General features: G+C 58.2%; 1 protein-coding gene across 1 annotated transcript in view; it reads right to left on the bottom strand.

Annotated features, from left to right (window-relative positions):
• Positions 1–18703, bottom strand: part of Cmip (c-Maf inducing protein) — a 161583-nt gene that overhangs the window by 10594 nt on the left and 132286 nt on the right. Inside the window, exons 6-13 of the mRNA XM_010609443.1 lie at positions 16111–16173; positions 12895–12975; positions 12052–12155; positions 10799–10903; positions 7244–7597; positions 1766–1831; positions 517–543; positions 214–262 (exon numbers count right to left, since the gene is read on the bottom strand). Coding sequence (XP_010607745.1) covers positions 214–262; positions 517–543; positions 1766–1831; positions 7244–7597; positions 10799–10903; positions 12052–12155; positions 12895–12975; positions 16111–16173 — 849 coding nt within the window. The remainder of the gene's footprint in view (positions 1–213; positions 263–516; positions 544–1765; positions 1832–7243; positions 7598–10798; positions 10904–12051; positions 12156–12894; positions 12976–16110; positions 16174–18703) is intronic.

Below are 18703 nucleotides of genomic sequence, written 5' to 3'. Positions count from 1 at the left end.
TAAGGGGAAAAAAATGAGAATCAAGACTTGCCATGTAAAGGTACATGATCCCAACAATGAATGTAACTGTACTGTATCCCTAAATGTACCAATAAACTCAAAAAAAAAAAAAAAAAAAAAAAAAAAAAAAAACGGCTCACGGGGCCAGGGGTACAGCGGGGGAGAGGCCTGGGTTCCATACCACACACAACTCAGAAACAAACACAAGCTCACCTCTTGCCGAGGGTCTTCTGCAAACCTCTGAATCACGTACTTCAGCTCCCTGGAGGAGGCGAGGTGGACAGAATCACCCACAGGCTGGGGTGGATAAGGGGCTGGGTGTGGGGCGGGGCAGGTGGGACCCATGGGTCAAAGTGCACCCGCGTTTCCTAGGAAACGCCTGGTGCGATCAGCGCCTGGCCCTGGGCCACATGTGTGGCAGGTGGAGGACAGGCGAGGAGGCGGGCTGAGGAGGGGTGACCCCGGGACGGGGGCCGTGGGTGCCACGAGGCGAGGAGGCCCGGGCCGGGGACTCACTTGGTGAACTTCTCGTGTGCGAGAGCCCTGCACCAGAAACAGAGGGAGGAACAGTTAGCGGGCGCGGGGAGCGGCCTCTGGGAGGGGAGGCGCAGACCCCATGTGACCTGAAGTTCTGTGCCTGCCTGAAGCTCCAAACAGAGGCCTCCTCTGGGGAGGGTGCGGAGGAATAGGCTGAGCCCCCAAAGCCACGGTCAGGCCCTCACCTGTCAACAGCAGTGACGCGAGGGCGGGGGGTGTTCGGGGGGGGGGGCTCCAGGGACCCAGGTGTGTTTGTCAAGTGTTCCGCAATTAAGCCGCGGCCGTGCTAATTACCACTGCGCATGGGCAGGCGATCGGGGAGTTCTACCGCGCACTGCATTGTGGGCCACTGTGAAGCGTCCCGGGCCCCGGGGACAGCGGGTGCCGCCAGTGACGCCACAGCCCTCCAGAGACCACAGCGGCTCCCGGGAGTCAGATTTCTCCGGTCTGTAGTCCTGCGGGGTCCGCGGGGACTGGCAGGGCAGCAAATGGGGCCATTACGCAGTGTAATGTCCCCTCAGAGGGGCTGCAGCTCATAAACACAGCTCGTTAATGGGCTCCGGAGAGGAGAGAGCGAAAGCCGCGTCCCGAGGCTGCTGCTTCACAGCCATCACAACAGAGCCCTGGAGATGTGTGTGCCGCCTCAGCTCGCCGCTGAGAAGGGGTCTATTTCTGGCCCGACTCATGGTGGATCGTGAGCTAATCAAGGGGTCCAGCGCTGCGTGTCATGCGTGCCTTTGATTTTTACTGTCCCCCTTTTGGGGAGAGAGGAGTGGCAACTACAGGGCTGTATTCCCACTTGATTTGTCATAAAAACTGTTACTTTAGAGCAGGGCTTGGTGGCACACGCCTGTGATCCCAGCATTCGGGAGGCTGAGGCAGGAGCATCACTGTGATTTGAGGGCCAGCCTGGGCTCCTTAGTTAAGACTAGCCCAAACTAGATACAAGATCCTGTCTCAAAACAGCAACAAAAACTGCTACCTTGATTGCACCCTGCTGTGTTCTGAGCTCAGGGAGTCTTCCCGAGGACCCTCCCAGAGGACCTGGGGAGGCCTAAAGCCGCTCCTCCGGTGCCCCCAGTTTTCAGAGGCAGCTGGGTCTCAGAGGTAACTGCCCCTGCATCTTCTGGCTGTGGGTCCCCAGCCTCCCTCTGCGCTGGGACTCCGTAGCCCCTCGAAGTGAAGCCCCTCCCAGGCTGACCTCACAGGGGGGCCGGTGCAGACTTACTCTTTGGGGAACGGGATGGGTTGGAGCAGGCTGGCCAGAGACGGTCTCCAGTCATCGTAGTCTGACCTGGGACGAGAAAGGACAGTGACGGCGAGCTGTGGCCAGTGGCCGCACCCATGGGTTCCAGGAAGCTGAGGAACGAGGGTCTGGCGCCCAAGGGCGACAGAGAGGGTCCATCCAGGCCCAGGGACAGCGGTCTGCTCAGCCCAGGTCTCGTCCTCTCGGATCGCCCGGCCTCGCCCCGACGGGCTTCACCGTCCCTTTTCATTCCCGATGTGAAACCCCGAGGACGTCAGGGGCTGAACAGGGCCCCTGCTCTCAGGTCCACACACTGAGCAGCTGGCGCTGGGAACCTCCAGATGTGAGCCTCTGCAGAGGTCAGAACGACAGCAGCATGGTGGCTCCTGGTCCAGTCGGACCAGCCAACATCCTCAGGAAAAGGGGAAATTTAAACGGAAGTGGTAGCACACACCTATAATCCCAGCACTCGGGAGGCAGAGACAGGAGGGTCTCCTCCAGTTAGAGGCCAGCTGGGGCTACCTAGTGAGTTCAAGCGCTAGGATAACAAGCGTGCACCACCACGCCTGGTGCTGCAGACAGAAGCATGGGAGATAAAAGCCATAGCTGCTTATGTGAGGTCTGGGTCAATGCTCCTGACTTGGTAGCTACTGTTAGTCCTGCTGTTCTCTCTCTACTCTTGGTGCCAACAGCAATCAGAGTAGCGGTAGTCATGAGGACCAGCAGAAGCCCCGCTGTCGTCAGCACTTCCTACAGGGGCGGCATGACGCAACGCAGGCGCTTTAGGCCTCAGCTCATTTGCTCTGCACACGAGCACGATGATGTAAACGGCATCAGTCCTGTGCAGGTGGTGAGGAGCCTCGAGGATCAGAGAGGTTAAGCGGCTGCTCAAGCTCACACAGCTCTGGCTGAAGAGACTAAGTGCAATGCAGGCTTCTCTGGCTCAGACTCTTGGCTCCCCCTGGCTTCAGAGACTTTGGAGCAAAACCAAACAGCAGCTTGGGTGAGGAGAGGGGGCTCCCAGCCATGGGACCGGGTCAGATGAAGAGGCTTCTGCACAGCAAAGGAGACAGCCAGCCGGGTGATGAGACAGCAGACCCTCAGAGAGGACAAATGTCTAGAGCACGTGAAGAACTAAAACGAACGACTCAAAACTACAGGCCCAATTTTAAAAAGGGGGCAGGTGAAACGAACACACACTGCTTGGAGGAAGAAGTACAAACGGCCAATAAACACACGAAGAAACGGTCGACACCACTGGCCCTCAGAGAAACGTAAAGTAAAACAACACCGGATCCATCTTACTTCAGAAGGATGGCTAGCACGGGGAATTAAATGAGCACAAACACTGGAGAGGCTGCCGGGAAAAGGAGCCCTTCTACAACCATGGACGGGAGTGTGTGAAGTAGGGCAGCCACTATGGAAAACAGTGTGGAGACGCCGCAAAAGACGAAACGGAGAAATTCCACCTAACTCAGCTATTCCCCTCCCAGGTATCTTCCCGAAAAAGTTAGACATGATACAGAGATCCACGCATACTCATATTTATAACGGCACAATTCATAATAGCTAAGCCTTGGAAATGGCCTGTGTACCCACCAACACATGTGGATAAATGTGCTATTTACATGCAACGGAGTACTACGCTGCCGATAAAAAGGATAGAGCTGAGTCATCTGTAGGAAAAGGGATGCACCCTGAGACCATAATACTTAGTGAAACAAATCAGACACACACGTTTAAATATCACACTGTTTTTCTTCTATGAGGAACCAAAATAAAATTAAAGAGCAAAACAAGAGATCATGGGAAATAGAGATACATGTTTTGCAAAAGAGAAGGGGACCAAGAGACAGAGGGAGAGGGAAAGAGGGATGAAAACAGCACTGAGATGTGCCGTGTACAGGCCCCGACTCCACACAGTACTAACCGGAAGGGATTCGGTGGGACCACTGACCTCGCCGGCTTTACCCCTCCCACCCTCCCACAGGCCTCCTGCCTGTGATGTCCACGGCCGGCAGAGGCCGCACAGCTGGGAGAGGCCAGGCGTCCGGACCAGGTGGTCACCAGGGCCACGGCCCAGGAGAGTGGGGACCTGTGTCACCCCGAGGCGTCGGCTCAGAGACACCATGGGAACCCCCGGTGGGGGCCGGGGTGCCGGGCAGCTGGTGTGAGAGGCTGATTGGCAGCGATGCTGTGGAGCAGACACTGCCACAGTGCCACCCAGGGACGGCGGGGGCCAAGGTGCGGTGTTGACCAAGCTGCTGCCTCGGGCCCAGGCAGGAGGCTGCCAGGAGGGTCTCTGCCCAGGTCCCCCAAACCTGCCTCTGGGCCCTAGCATCCCAGGATGCCCTGGTGATTACAATCTGGACTGGCTCAACCCCGCTGTTGTTGTTCCCAGGCCCCGAAGCTGCATGGTCCAGATAACCCAGGGCAGGGCTCTTCCTGGCCTTCCTCCCAGCCAGCCAGGAGAACGCGGCAGTGGCCAGGGCCCAGGCCTGCCCCGGAAGCTTCCAGGAAAGGCTGAGGCTGGAAGCGGGGAGAGAATTATGAGAAAATCCCCGAGGCCGAGGTAAGTGGCAACAGAGAGACCAGCCACACTGACTGGGCTTGGGGGTCTCGCCTGGGTCTGCTCACGGATGGGCACAGAGTGGGTTCCAGGCCAGGTGCCGGACGGTGGACTGAGGCCCATGCCCTGTCACCAGGGTTCTGACGCTAGTGGCCCGGATGCAGGCTGGCATGTGCTGAATCCTCAGCTCCTTTCTGGGGTCACCGCTTTCACAGCCAGCTGGCCTTTCCCACGGGAACATCGCCCTCCTCCTTCCGCCCACCTGTTGTGGACTTACAGTGTCCAGAACCCTGAGTGTGACCAGGACACACACCTGTGCCACGCTCCTGCCTCCTAGGGGCGGGGGGTGCAGCTGGCCCTGGGCAGTATCTCCTCTACCCAACAGGGGCCCCAGGCCTCGCCCAGAGGGCCACAGCTGTGGCTGCTTCCCCGGGTCACACACTAGTTTATTTCTTTTTTAACTTAAAAAAATATAATTTGATTTGTGTAGAAGTGTCATTAAATACAGAACTTGCAAGGGACTTGGAATCACCCATAGTCAGAGTGGGACTCGGAGGAGGTGAAGCCCTCAGAAGTAGGACAGGGCTTCAGGGCGGCCCCTTGTGGGTGGGACAGGTCTCTCGCTGCCAGCTTAGCTCAGGCCCTGGCGGCCATTGAATTCAGGAGCTGCCTGGCTGTCCTAGAAGCGGTGTCCCCTCTGGCTCAGCCTGTCCCACTCTGGGCAGGGAGGCCGCAGTGTGCACTGGGAAGGAAGGAAGGGCCAGGTTCCTGGGGGCCAGGGAGAGGGGGTCCAGCAGGATCAGGTACCCCGAGAGAGATGGAGGTGCAGAGGGGAGAACACCTGCTGAAGCTCACAGAGTGAAACAGGGGACCTGAATGCGGCTTTCCAGGTGCCAAACCAGGGTCTCCCCCTACAGCCCACCCAGCTGGGGTCTAACCTGAGCCATCAGGGAACAAGAGGCTCCTGCCAGCCGCACCCCTCCTCCCAGGCACCGGGAGGACGCCCCGGTCCCAATGGGCCTCCAGGTGCTGAGAGCTCAGGGTCCAGGCCCTGGCTCCTGGGCACCTCCACCTGCCACGCTTGCTGCCCGTGTGAAGGCACCGTCAGGGCCCATGGGCTGCAGAGCTCCTGGGAGCCTGCGTTTCTGCCGTTCCGTGTGCCCTGGAAACCGGCCCTTAAAGCTTCTGAACAGACCCAGCCACCCATCTGTTAGTCAGTCCATCCATCTACCCACCGGCTCCTCCAACTGCTGGGTGCCAGGCGCTGTGGCCAGTGCTTTACTTAACTCTCAAAGCAGCCCTGACATCTAGAACATGCAGACGGGAAGACAGTAGGGGAACCCTCCTGTACAGCCGGGGAACCTGAGACTCCGAGAACGGCAGAGCAGAGGGGATGGAGTTTGTGCTGAGCCGGGTGCCTTCTGGGCCAGGTGTTCAAGCCAGTGCAGTGGGTCCCTGGACCTTGGGGTTCCAGGGGAACCTTGATCCACCAGGCCCCGGGGCAATCAAAGTTCACGGCTGTTGTCCCGGACCCAGGATGTCGTTCAGACCCCTGCTCCCACCCAGTCTCCTAGGACTCAGTTTCCAGACCCCTGAACCCCGCTTTCCTGCACTGCAGGGTGAGGGCACCCACACTGCAGGTCCCACTCAGCCTCCCAGTTATGAGGACTCCCCCAAATTGACTGCGTTCCCTAGATGCCCCAAGAGACAGGGGCTTTTTCCAACTGAGCTGCAGCTCACCAAAGGCCTCTGGTAAAATCTGCCCTGTGGGAAAAGAAGCAGATCAGGAAGAACAGGACACAGCGTCCTCCCCGTCCTGCTGCTGTGGCCCATGCCACCCTGCAGAGCGCTTGTGGCCCCCAGATTCCGTGGGTCAAGGGCAGGGAGCAGTCAGCAAGGAACCCAGCCTAGTGTAAGTGTGCAGAACACTTAGGTAAGACCACGTGCGTGTGTGAAGTGCACTCAGGTGCCCTGCACGAGCACCTGCCCGCTTGGTCCCCAGCCCACGTTCCTTCCACCAGCCCAGCCCACATGGGCTGTTTCAGCGGCAGCCTTGACCTGAATTCTCCATCTTTTCCCTTTTCAAAGGTCTCTGGGGAACTTTCAGTTTCTTGGGTAACTTTCTCATGTTTTTGTTGAGACATGGCCTTACCGTGTAGTTCAGGCTGGCCTTGAAGTTACAACATAGCCCTCGCGGGCCTTTAGCTTGAGGCAATCCTCCTGCCTCAGCCTCCCGAGGACTAGGATTAAAGGCATGGGCTATCACACCCGGCTGTCTGGGTAACTTTCAAAGGTGCTGATTTCTAATGACAGCAGGGCCTTTCTGGGGAACTGAAAAGCAATGAACTGGGACTGTACCTCTCACACACTCCCCCCTCCCCTCACCAGCTGCAGGGCTGGCTGCACCCCTGGGAACAGCACTGCCCTCCCTATGGACAGAGGTGGCGAGGCCGGGTGCTTCCGTGGCCCCCACATGCCTTGAGTCACTGCCTCGGCTCTACATTAAACCATTTTTCTCTTCGCTCACTGAGGCGCATGGCAAGTCTCCGACAGTCCCGGTCCCCACCCCTGCCCTCTGCCAATGGCACCTGTCTCACAGATCAGGAGCAAGAATGCGGCCGGTGGTTTCACAGGGCGTGACTCCTGTGGCCACTGCTCCTGGGGGCTCAGGTGCAAGCTGCTTCTATCCATGAGCCTACTGAAAGGCTGGCGCCCTCGCCCGGCGCCTGCGGACCTCACTTCCAACACCGCCCTCCCAATAGCACACGCTGCTGGGAGCGTAGGTGACGGGGTCTCCACCCGCCCACCCTGTGCTGGGTGATCAGGCCACCGCTCTGGTCCTCCTGCCCTGAGCTCCCCACGCCCAGGCCGCCCATGACGCAGGCACTCACAGCAGCTTCAGGATCTCCACGTAGCAGCCAAGCGTGCGGTCAGCCTGGGGGCCCAGCTCGATGCTCATGGTGCTGCAGGCAGGGCTGACCATGAGGCAGTCGATGAGGTTGGGCTCGCTGTCGTTGCCCGTGCTGGCCGTCAGCGCCGGCTTGGCAGTGCTGGTGCGCTCCACCTCCACATGGATCTCGCTGGAGGCCACCACCACCGACTTGAGCCGCGCGTCGGACAGCGTGGCTTCCTGAGACACCAGGTCCGGGCTGGGGTGCAGAAGGCGCAGAGGTAAGGTGGGCTTCCGGTCGCACGGCTGTTGGCAGCCGTTCCGGATCTCCTTCAGGCTCGGGGAGTTGTCGCGGCTGGGGGAAGAGGAGACGGAGTGTGTGACAGGGCACAGCACGGGCCTTAAACCCCAGCCAAGGCTTCATCAGAGGGACCAGGGTGCCCGGCGGCCCCTCGCCTGTCCCCGTGATGACAGGCTCTCTCTCCACCATGATTCCTGCTCTCCTTCCCAGAGCGCCCACCCAGCAGCCCACAGGAGGAAGAGCACACACGGGAAGCCCAGGCCCAGGGTGTCCGCTGAGGACACATCTGCAGGACGGAAGAGGCAGGTTCATCTCTGCCCGGCCACCAGCCTGCACTCAGCGTTCACCACCTCCTGGCACCTCCCCTGGCCTCCCACGCACCCTTGTGCCCCACAGACAATCTGCCTCTGCTTGCTTCCCCCAGCTGCGCTGTCCCCTGCTTCCATAAGTGTCCCCCGGGGCCAGGCTCTGCCATCTGTCCAGCTGGGCGACACAGCTCACATCCCCTCTCACCTGGGAGCCCACCTGATGGCCCCAAACCTGAGACTCCAGCCTGGGCCCTGGGTCAGCAGCCCACCCCTGGGGACACCCTGCCCCCGACAGCATCTCCATAACAGCTCTCCATGACGCTTGCCCACTTGCCCAGGTGTCACTAGGTGCTAACTGGGGAAAGCGCTCTGGGACATCGCTAGAGTCACGTTTGTTTGGAAAATTGTGACATGGGGCCTCCTTCCTGCAGGACTCGTCAGAGCCTTGCCCTGGTTCAAGTCCCCACTCTCTGCCAGTGGGCTTCGGGGAGGCGCACCTTGTTGGGCAGGAGAGACAGCAGTGTTTCCAAGCTTACTCTCTAAGCCACTACCTTGGACATCCAGGGGAGGAGACGCTCCCTGGGGCCAAGTGACAGCTCCCCCCGAGTCCTGTGGCTCATTCACACGTCTGGGGCGTGGGATCTGAAACCCGGTCTACCGGAGAGCTCCCCAGAGTCCTGTGCAGGTCCCTTCCTCCTACAGCTTCTTCTTCCACCCAGGACACCTTCCCTGCTCTGCACTAATGCATGGCTCTCCACCTGTCTGCACCCCAAGTCTACTGAGCTGGGGTCTCGGGTGCAACCTGGCAGCTTTCCTCCCATGTGTGGTCAGGCTGAGATCCTCTCACGGCTCCCTGTGACGATGAGAAGCACCTGCTGGTCTGTGACCGTCCCTCCAGGGCCACATGTGCGTGCCCCAGGCTCCATGCTGGCCTGGGCCTTGCACACAGCAGCTCCGGGTCTGTGCACAGCAGTCTGAATTTATCTTGTCCCTGCCATGAGCCAGGGCTAAGTGGAGCCCATGGCGGGTGTTTAATAAATACGGGCTAAGACTGGGGCCGGTATTGGCTAAGGCCCAAGCATTTTGTGGTTGAAAGAAAACTGTGTGTGGTCCTTAGGGGGCAGGGCGACCCGAATCTATCCTTTGGTTCGAACTTAATTTGTTCTCTGAATGCTCAACACTCCACTTCCCGCTGTTTGCCTTAGCTGGGATTTAGGAGTGGATTTTCAAGGCTGTTTGGCTGAGGTTGGTGATTTTCCAGAGAGCCGTGCTAACCTGGGTCAAGCTGCCTGTGCTTCTGCCGGAGAGTACATTGTGTGCCCACCGGGAGCTCTGCGAGGCCTGGAGGACAGCGCAGCTCTGTCTTGGAGGAACTGACCAATGGGCATGGAGGATCTGAGCTGAAACATCCTGGCAGCACTGGGTTAGCTGTGGTGACTCCTGGAGGAGCTAGCGGTCTGGGCCCCCAAAGGGGCTTGGCTGTGCTGGGCTGGGAGTCAGAGCCAACCTGCGAGCGAGCCGGTGGGGCCTGCGTCTTTCTCCCTTGCCTCCACCCTGACAGACACCTGAGGCTGCAGGTGCCGCCTGAGGGGCCCCATGGTCACGCTCAGCCCACCTGCCCATCCTCTACCCAGCAGCAGCCTGAGGTATCAGGAACTGAAAGCCATCCCTCCCTACTCCACACCCGCCGCGACCTTGCACCGTTCAGGACAGAAATCCTGCACGGAAGCAGCACAGCCCCGAACTCAGATGATCACCCCAGCTACGTCTCGCCTCTTTTCTCTCTCTGCTCAAGGCAGGCTAATTCCCGCCGTCCCACTGCCTTCACTGTGCAGCAGAACCAGCTGGAGAGTTTAAGGATGCAGAGTGCCAGGGCCCTGTCCGAGAAACCTGCATTCTAAAGCAGAAGTTCAGGTGATTCTGAGGCAGGCGTTCAAGGCCCTCACTTGGAAAAACACCGTGAGCACTGGCAACTCCATTTCTCGCTGCTGGGCCTTCACAGGCACTGTTCCCTCTGCTTGGACATCCCTCTCTCGGCCCCTCATCTTGCTAACAGCAGGTGGTGTCAGTTTAACCGTCCCCTCCCTTGAGAACTCTTTGGCAAAGGTTATTTTTGAGTGTCAACTTGACTGGCTTGGGAAATGCCCAGGAAAACACTGAGGCGCATTCTGGGTGTGTCTGTGAGGCGTTGTGTGGGACAGCAAACTGGAGAAGACCTGCCCTGGATATGGACAGCACCATGCAATAGGGTAGGATCTGAGGCACACAGCTGGACGGCAGAGGGTGTCCGCCAGCATGTCATCCCCTCTTCCTGCCTACAGCTCTGCTGTACCACACAGTCCCTACCACGATGTCCTGTCTCACCACACAGCCAGAAGGAAAGGAGCCAAGGACCAGGGACTGAACCTCTGAAACTGTGAGCAAAATAAACGTCTCCTCCTTTAAACTTCAATGCCAGGTATGTTACCACAGCTGAGAAGCTGGTGAGTACACTTTCCTCACCTCGCGCTAGAGCAGGAGTTCTAGATTCTGGTCAGGGGAGTCCAAACAAACAAAGGAAGGATTGAAAAATACCAGGGCCACCCAATTAAATCAGAGTGGCAGCACAGGGCGCCCAGGCATCCTTCATTTCCCCCTTTCTAGAGCACTGTCCACAGTGTGACGGCAGATGTCGGACTGCACACGAAGTCCTGTCCTCCCACCGTGACGCTGCAGGGTGTATGTACACACACTCACACACACTCACGCACTCTCCCTGCCCAGCTGATGGGAAGCCTTCAGCTACAACTCCGCTTCCGAAAGCCCAGGCACCGCGCAGCCCCTGGTGCTGACCTGGTGCTGACTCCTCAGAGTCCCCGGCAGCAGCTACCCTGCCTGCCTGGCCCGGCCCCACACTGGGGTGCAGCGTGTCCCCACGCAGGCCCTCCCAGCAGTGGCAGCGACTGACCTGTTGATGAACTCTTCATAGCAGGAGTAGATGGCAGCCAGGCACACGGCCACCAAGTTGGGCAGGACCCGGGGGTGGGGGCAGTGCCCCGTGGGACCATGCATGCTGGAAGAGAGCAGAGGGCGGGTGACAGGCCGCACGTGGAGGGGATGTGGGCGCCGCAGCACTCAGGCCACCCCTCCTGGGTGTTGCTCCCGGCTGCAATCAGACTCAGATCCACCATGCCCACTTGGCACCTCCTGATGCCATCCCAGTGTCCCGGGCCTCGACAAGAGGAATGAGTGCCCTCATCAGTGGTGACACCAAGGACCAAGTGCTCAGCTCCTGGGGACCTCAGTGCACAGTGGCCACGACACTGGGGGGGGGTCTGGAGGGATTTTTCCACGACATTACTTTATTAGGGTCATCTCGGCACAGGGACCGGGGCAGTCACTGTCTTTACCTTCCCGGGCTTTCTCTGCCACTGTTTCCTGCTGCTCTGGGCCTGTGACCCTGAAACTCTTCCGGGAAACTCACTGTAGCTGCCCTTACTAAGACACGTCTTGGCCTGACAAAAGGCCCTAAGACAAGCCCAGGGGCCCTGAAGAACCAGGGTGGGAGGTGGGTTTCTTTTCAGGGATCCACGGAACTGGTCTGACCAGGTGACTCAGATTTTCTTAGAAAACAAGAAGAATTAACAACAAGGACAGCGATCCCATGCACTGCTCCTGTACCGTGCTTAGCACCTCACCCGATTCTCAAAGTAACCAGATGTGGTGGGGGCCAGGAATCTCATTTTATAGACGCAGAAACCGAGGCACAGACCAAAAACTGAAAAATGAAAAAGCAGAGCAAACAGTCCCCAAACATGGGAAGCCAGTAAGAACGAGAGTATCTGCTGGCTCTCGGCCAAGGCTGGAGCCCTGGATGCTGGTCCTCGAGGCCACCAGCGCGGACGCCCTCCCCGACACTCAGCAACCACAGCACAGGGGAGGGACCAACGGTACTCGGGACTGACACCATTTCTGAAGTCCCAGCCGGCAGCACACACTGAGCTAAGGGCTCCCTCCTGCAGCATCCCGTCTGGCTGTAGCTCCCTCCCAGGAAGCAGATTCAGAGAGCGACAGAGACTGGCTCAAGGACACAGAGCGAGCAAGCAGCTGGGCCCGGACGCCACATGGTGGGAGGAGCCAGTGGAGCGCGTGGAGGGGACGAAACAGAGCAGGTGATTCCATGGCACACAGGTGCACGGGGACCAGGGACCGCAGACCCACCTCTGAATGAACTTCTTCACCACCTCCATGCCAGCGTTGAGCTCGTTCAAGGCGAGGATGTACTCCTGAGTGAACAGCCTCAGCCGTGGGCACTTCCCGAAGTCCTGCGGGAGAGCGGGAGCTGGGGACGCAGCCACCACACGGGCGGGCGGCCAGGAGCACGGCGGTGAGGACGACAGGGCCCTGGGGCCCCAGGACACAGAGCACGGCACCACCACAGCCCCGGCCCTCCCAGCCCTGACCCCTAGTATCCAGGCGACGTCAGCCACATGGCCAAGCTCGGGCCCCAGGGGTCAGCGCCATCCTCACGGTGCGTGTCGAGGCCCATTCTGTGACCACAACACAGCACTGCTGGCATCGGCCTTGAGCACCGGCTGGGGTCATGTCTACCAAGTTTGTTCACCAGGAGGCTTTTTTTTCCCCCTTAGTTCTGGGATTGAACCCAGGGCCTTTTCATTGAGCTACATCTTTGGCCCTTTTTAAAAAAAATTATTATTTTTAAAAATTTTGAGACAGAGTCTCAGTAAATTGCTAAGTTGCCCAGATTAGGCTCAAACTTGCCATCCTCCTGCCTCAGCCTACCGAAGTGCACGACCACACCTGCTAAGCTGTTCCTCTCCCTCCTGTGCTGTGTCCCTGTACACAGCCCACCCAAGGACATGGAGGACGAGCATGCTGCTGGAAACCTGTCTCTTCCCCTGGCCCCAGCATTTCCGGTATTCTCACTACGGTGGGAAGAGTTGTCCCGTGGCCTTAACGGAAAAGATACAGCCAAGGAGGCGCAGGCTGCTCCAAGCCCCAGCTCCCCCTTCAGAACCTGCTGCTCCAAGCCCGTGCACTCACCATGTTATGCTTGAGGATTCTCTGCACCACGGGCGTGAACACCTCGATGACCACCATGGACCGGGGCCGCTCCCTGCAGTGCTGGGGGGAGAGGGGCTGGGTCAGCGTGGGTGCCAGCATCCTGTCTGCTTCTGGCAGGCCCGGGTCAGCGAGGCCCGCGGCGAGCCTGCTTCTCTTGCTGGATACGGCTGCAGAGCTCATTGTAAACCAGACTTTGTATTTGGTTTGGTTTTGGGTACCGGGGATTGAAGTCGGGTCCTTGCGCTTGCGAGGCAGGCCACCGAACCGCTGAGCTAAATCCCCGGCCCCAGACTTTGTATTTGGTTTGGTTTTGGGGACCGGCGATTGAAGTCGGGTCCTTGCGCTTGCGAGGCAGGCCACCGAACCGCTGAGCTAAATCCCCGGCCCCAGACTTTGTATTTGGTTTGGTTTTGGGGACCGGCGATTGAAGTCGGGTCCTTGCGCTTGCGAGGCAGGCCACCGAACCGCTGAGCTAAATCCCCGGCCCCAGACTTTGTATTTGGTTTGGTTTTGGGGACCGGCGATTGAAGTCGGGTCCTTGCGCTTGCGAGGCAGGCCACCGAACCGCTGAGCTAAATCCCCGGCCCCAGACTTTGTATTTGGTTTGGTTTTGGGGACCGGCGATTGAAGTCGGGTCCTTGCGCTTGCGAGGCAGGCCACCGAACCGCTGAGCTAAATCCCCGGCCCCAGACTTTGTATTTTAAGAGCAACTGAAGAAGGTGGAGAGGCGTCCCACGTGCACCCCGACCCCATGGCCATGCGGCCGCCCTGCTCAGTACAGGGACGAAGCTGCACTGAGGTGATGCGGCTCTGGACAAGTGACAAGGACGTCTCCTCCTCCCTAAAGCCCTCTGCGTGTTGCCTTCACCCTCCCTCCCTACGCCTGGACCCCACCTATCCCAGGCCCGCTCTGTAATCTCACTTTGGCCAGAATGTCACATCAAGGTCACATGTCCTGTACATGAACTGCAAGGGACCCGAGTGCTTTCGGCTTCTGGGGTGTTTGCACCTACACAGGAAGGTGTCTCCGGAGGGAACCTTAGGCTAAACTTGAGACCCATTTACATTCCATATACTTTTACCCATCGCCCCCTGCCGGTAGTTTCGTATCATCTTTTAACGTGTCTATGTTTTCTTTAAAAAGTTTTCTGTTGAATTGTTTCTGTGGTACTGGGGTTGAACTCTGGGTCTCTGCACTGAGCTATATCCTTAGTGTTTTATTTTTCATTTTGAAACAGGAGATCTTCTTTGTGTGGTTTTAAATTTTTGGTACAGGGGACTGAACTCGGGACCTTGTGCTCGTGAGGCAGACAGCGGAACAGGATCTTCTTAAGTCACTCAGTTCCCTGGGTTGGGCCCCAACTTGTGATCCTCCTGCCTCAGCCTGCCAGAGTGCTGGCATTACAGACGTGTGCCACCACAGCCAGCAGCAGCCCATGTCTGACAGTGAGCGGGCAGGTATGCAGTTTTCCACTCATGAAATCTTGTCAGCTGGACAATTTTGGATTTGGGAACACTTCAGATTTGGGGCTAGGAATGCTAAACGCACAGCTGGATGTTCACAGCATGCAGCTGTTGGCTTGGTTTCTCTCACTTCGTCACATATTTAAGGTTCCTCCCAATCTCTCCATGGCCTGATAGCCCATTTCAAGGCTGAATAAAATGCGCTGTGTCCAGTACCCTGGTTTCCTCATTCATCCACCTACTCAAGGACATCTTGTTGCTTTCAAGTTCTGGAAATTATGACTAAAGTTGCTAAAACACCTGTGTGTAGATTTCTACTTAGATATGTTATAACTCATCTGAGTAAAAACCAAGAAGCATCACAGTTTTCTTCCCTGCGCCCTTCATTTTTTTGGAGTAAGAAAACCAGATGCCGTAAGATCTTTTGCTGCTTTTTATTTTGATCTTGAAGTCTGAGCCTGTCTCTGATGACACAAACAAGGAGTCCACTCTGACACGATTCTTATCTGTTCACCAGACTTGCAGAATTCAGTTTTAGTATGCCTGGAAAATCAGGTCTGAGAACAGCCACGTCTGGGACGCTGGAAATTCTCCGAACTCTCCGCCGTGACTTAATCAGGCAGCGCCGTGCAGGCCTCGGGGCTCAGCGGCGCTCTCTACAGCATGGCGCTGTTTGGAGTTACTGCCTGCACACGCTTCTAGCCGCAAAGCCCCTGGAGGTGCTGAGACTGCAGACCCTGCAAGAGGACTGGGGGCCCGGGATAGGGAGACTGGGCTTTAGGGGCATCAGGAGGACTCAGCCGTCCTCAGATCCTGGGTTCTGGGTTTGGGCATCGGCACCAGCTGCTTGTCAGGTCCAGAGGACAGCTCCAGGGAGGCTGACAGCTTGGTTTCCCTTCAGTTCCCTCCAGGGCTGCAACCCCAAGAGGAAAACAGCCCGAGGTCCAAGGTCCACCGGAGGCCCTTCGACCCCCGAAGGCAGGAAATGCCAGGTGGGTTCCTCTTGCTTCACCCTTTCCCAAACCACGCTACCGCACAGCCTAGGTAAGGCTGACTTCGGACAGAGTGCCAGGGTTGGAGCACAAACGCTGGGAGACCATAAGGTCTGAGAGAAACCCCACGCTCCTGTGCTGGGGAGCTGGGGAGGGGAGAGGATGAGGAAGTGAATTAGCAGGCTCAAGACAGGGCTGGGCACTGGCATGGCCAGGCCGGGAATCTTTCCAAGGACATCGGGTCACTACATGCAATGCAAACGGGTCCTCAAGCTGCTGGGTGAGTGAGGGATGCCTGGTACTCATGCAGCTGGGCACACACCCTGGGAATGGGGCGCAGGGCGGGCCCTGGGGCCCTGGGAGAAGATGCCCTGCTCCACAGCTCCTGTAGGCTGACCTGGCGGTTGCTGCCAGCTCTCCCAGTTCAGGGAAAGCCCTGCAGCCGGGACCCCACCGTGGGCCAGCTGGTGCTTCGAGGAGCCCGGGCTAAGAATAACCCAGCCCTGACGTCAAGAACCCAGAAAATCGGCTCAAGCGGCCTCCCGGGACAGCCAGGAAGTTATTCCAAAGTCAGGCCAGAGGCTCCTCCCAGCCCAGCTGGGATTCACTCGCTCTCCCACCTGCCTGTAGATGTAGCCCTAAGAATAGGGGGCCCCAGGCCCTCTGCCACATCCAGGACCCTGGGCCAGGCAAACCCACCCGCAGCCTGTGACACTAGGCCTGCGCGGCAGCGCCATACCTTGCAAAAGAATTCACAGAGATCTGGCGGTGGATGGTTGTTTTCCAGCAAAGGAGCAATTGCCTGAAAGACAAGGCACAGACACCAGTCAGCATGACGCGCACAGTGGGGCCGGCAAGTATGTCTCTAAGAGAGGCAGGGCTACAGGGCAGAGCTGGCCAGGGCAGGGCGGGGCCCAGGGTGACCACAGAGAAGAGCGACACACAGTGAAAACAAGCTCCTGCCATCCGGGGGGCACAAAGAGCCCATTTTCTAACCTAGGCTCCTGCTGAGAAGCTGGTCGGAGCCCCCCTACCCCAGAGATGGGCTCCACGACGTGCTGGCAGCTGCCCTTGTCCCCTACGGAGCCACGCACGGCCCCTGACCCGACAGATACCACAGGAGGCAGACATCACGCCACACACTATTGCTGTGTGCGGGACCTGAGCACGCTCAGGTGCAGTGTCTGGGGCGCCCTGGAGCCCGTCCCTGCAGACACCACAGGCCGGTCACGCAGGCTGGCGGCAGGGTCCCCAGGGCAAACCCTGCCTCTGCCACTTCCTGGCGGTGTGGCCACCAGAGCTTCGCCTCTCCGGACCCTCACTGCCCCCAGAAGCATGAGCCGGGCCCTCGGCCCCCACTGCGAGGGCCTTCTGGGGTGGCCTGAAATGCACTGCAGGGGACGACTGCCGGCCAGGCCCCCCCACAGCGACACCCCAAGCTGTCCCAAGATGGGCAGGCCTTCGAACTGCGGTGGGAAGTACGCGCACTGCTCCGGGAACGATTTCCTCGAAAGCCTTCTCTGTCAGCCCTGCCCCTTTCTCAGGGGAAACTGAGGCCAGCGAGATGAAGATTGGGGGCCAAGGGCACTGTCAGAAAGGGCAGAACAGGACCTGCACCGCGACTGGGATCCCGGGGCCTGCATCCTCCTGCGTGTGGCCCCCGCAGCCTGGAATGTTTGTGGAGAGACTGGCAATGAAGGATCAAACACTGGTGGCCCTGGCCTTGTCCACAGTCACCACCCCAGAGACCAGTCCCACTACAGAGACTGAACTCTGCAAGCAGCCACTGCAGGAAGGATCTGGGCAGGTGCCGTCCCCTGGCATTGGGTCCTCACAGTCTCTGGACACCAAGCTACTGCCACCACCTGCCTCCTCCAAATGATTGGTTTTTATGGCACTGGGGACTGTACCCAAGGCCTCTGCACAAGCTGCATCACAGTCCTTTTAAACTTTTTATCTCCAGACAAGGTCTCACTGGGGTCTGCCCAGCCTGGATCTGAATTTGTGATTCTCCTGCCTCAGCCTCCCAGAGTGCTGGGATTACAGGTGTGCACTTCTACACCTAGCTGCAGGTCTGAGCCATGGGGCATGGGTTGGGAGGGGTCGGAGGGACCAGCCAAGCTTCGCCATTGGGTGTGGGCTTGGGATTTTCAGGGCCATCACTTCCCCTGAGCCTCGGAGGTCACGTGCAGGGGTGTTCCCCTTCATACAGATGAAACAACCAGGGCCCGGAAGACGACTGTGCTGTCCTGGTCACAGTGGGGACCAGCTGCAAATGTGCAGTTAACAAATGAGCCCATCTTCCTGCAGAATCTTCCTAAAACCCTGGCGCTCTGCTCTGCATGCGGCCCTCCCAGCCTCACTGTCTGAGAATGGAAAGGACAGACCCATTTGGCAGGCAACCAGACTGAGGCCTGGCTGGAAGGACTGGAATGGCTGCCCAGAGGTGCTCAGGAAGAAGAGGGTGCAGCTGCCCAGGGCAGAATCCAGCACAGGCAAGACCTCTGTCCCCAGAACGGAGCAACTGGGCACTCACGAGTGCCGGCCAGAGATGGTTCTGAGCCAACAGCTCCAGAACAGCTCCTGAAGGACTGTCTGCCCTCGAAAGTCACCAGCGCTGAAGGTGAGGGCCCCACGATCCGAGATCCAGGTTTATCTTTAGCCCTGGAAGGGTCTCCCCAACACAGTGTCAGGTGAACAGGCAGGAGGATGCAAGTTTGGGGCCAGCCTGGGCTACACAGCGAGACTCTGACTCCAAAAACCACGGAAACAAACCAAGAGGAGCCCTGGTGCAGGGCAACTCGTCTTGCATCTCGTCGCTCCTGTGAAAAAGAGAAATCCCACAGCGCAGCCCGTGTGACTGTCACTGCCTGGAAACAGGGACTCTCCGGGGAGGGCCGGGCACAGGGTGAATGCTTGTTTTGAACCATGACACAGATGCAGGATGAGGCCATGGGTTCCCCATACAGGGACTCAACCAATCAAATCAAAAGCATCTGGGGGAAAACCCCGCTTCCCTACAGAACACGGAGACCCACTGCTGGGCGCCAACAGTGAACCAGTTACAGTGCCCGGAGCATGCGCAGGTGTAAACAGCACACCTTTCTACACAGGTACCCTAGCATCAGTGGACTATGTTACCTCAGGTGTCCAGGAAACAACCCCATGAGCACAGAGTAATGACTGCATTTTTACTAAAACAAGAAGTTCTCCTGTTAATCGCTCAAGGTCATGGTCATATTCGAACTCGGCTCTGAACTAGAACTCAGGTTTAAAATCAAGGCCTTTTTTTTTTTTTTTTTTTTTTTTTGTTCTTTATCTCTCGTCGACTG

Source organism: Fukomys damarensis, unplaced genomic scaffold, assembly GCF_012274545.1.
Source record: "Fukomys damarensis isolate Sample0158 unplaced genomic scaffold, DMR_v1.0_HiC HiC_scaffold_32, whole genome shotgun sequence".
NCBI lineage: Eukaryota > Metazoa > Chordata > Mammalia > Rodentia > Bathyergidae > Fukomys > Fukomys damarensis.
Note: the sequence above shows the minus strand (reverse complement) of the source record. Positions and strands in the feature narration are given on the sequence as shown.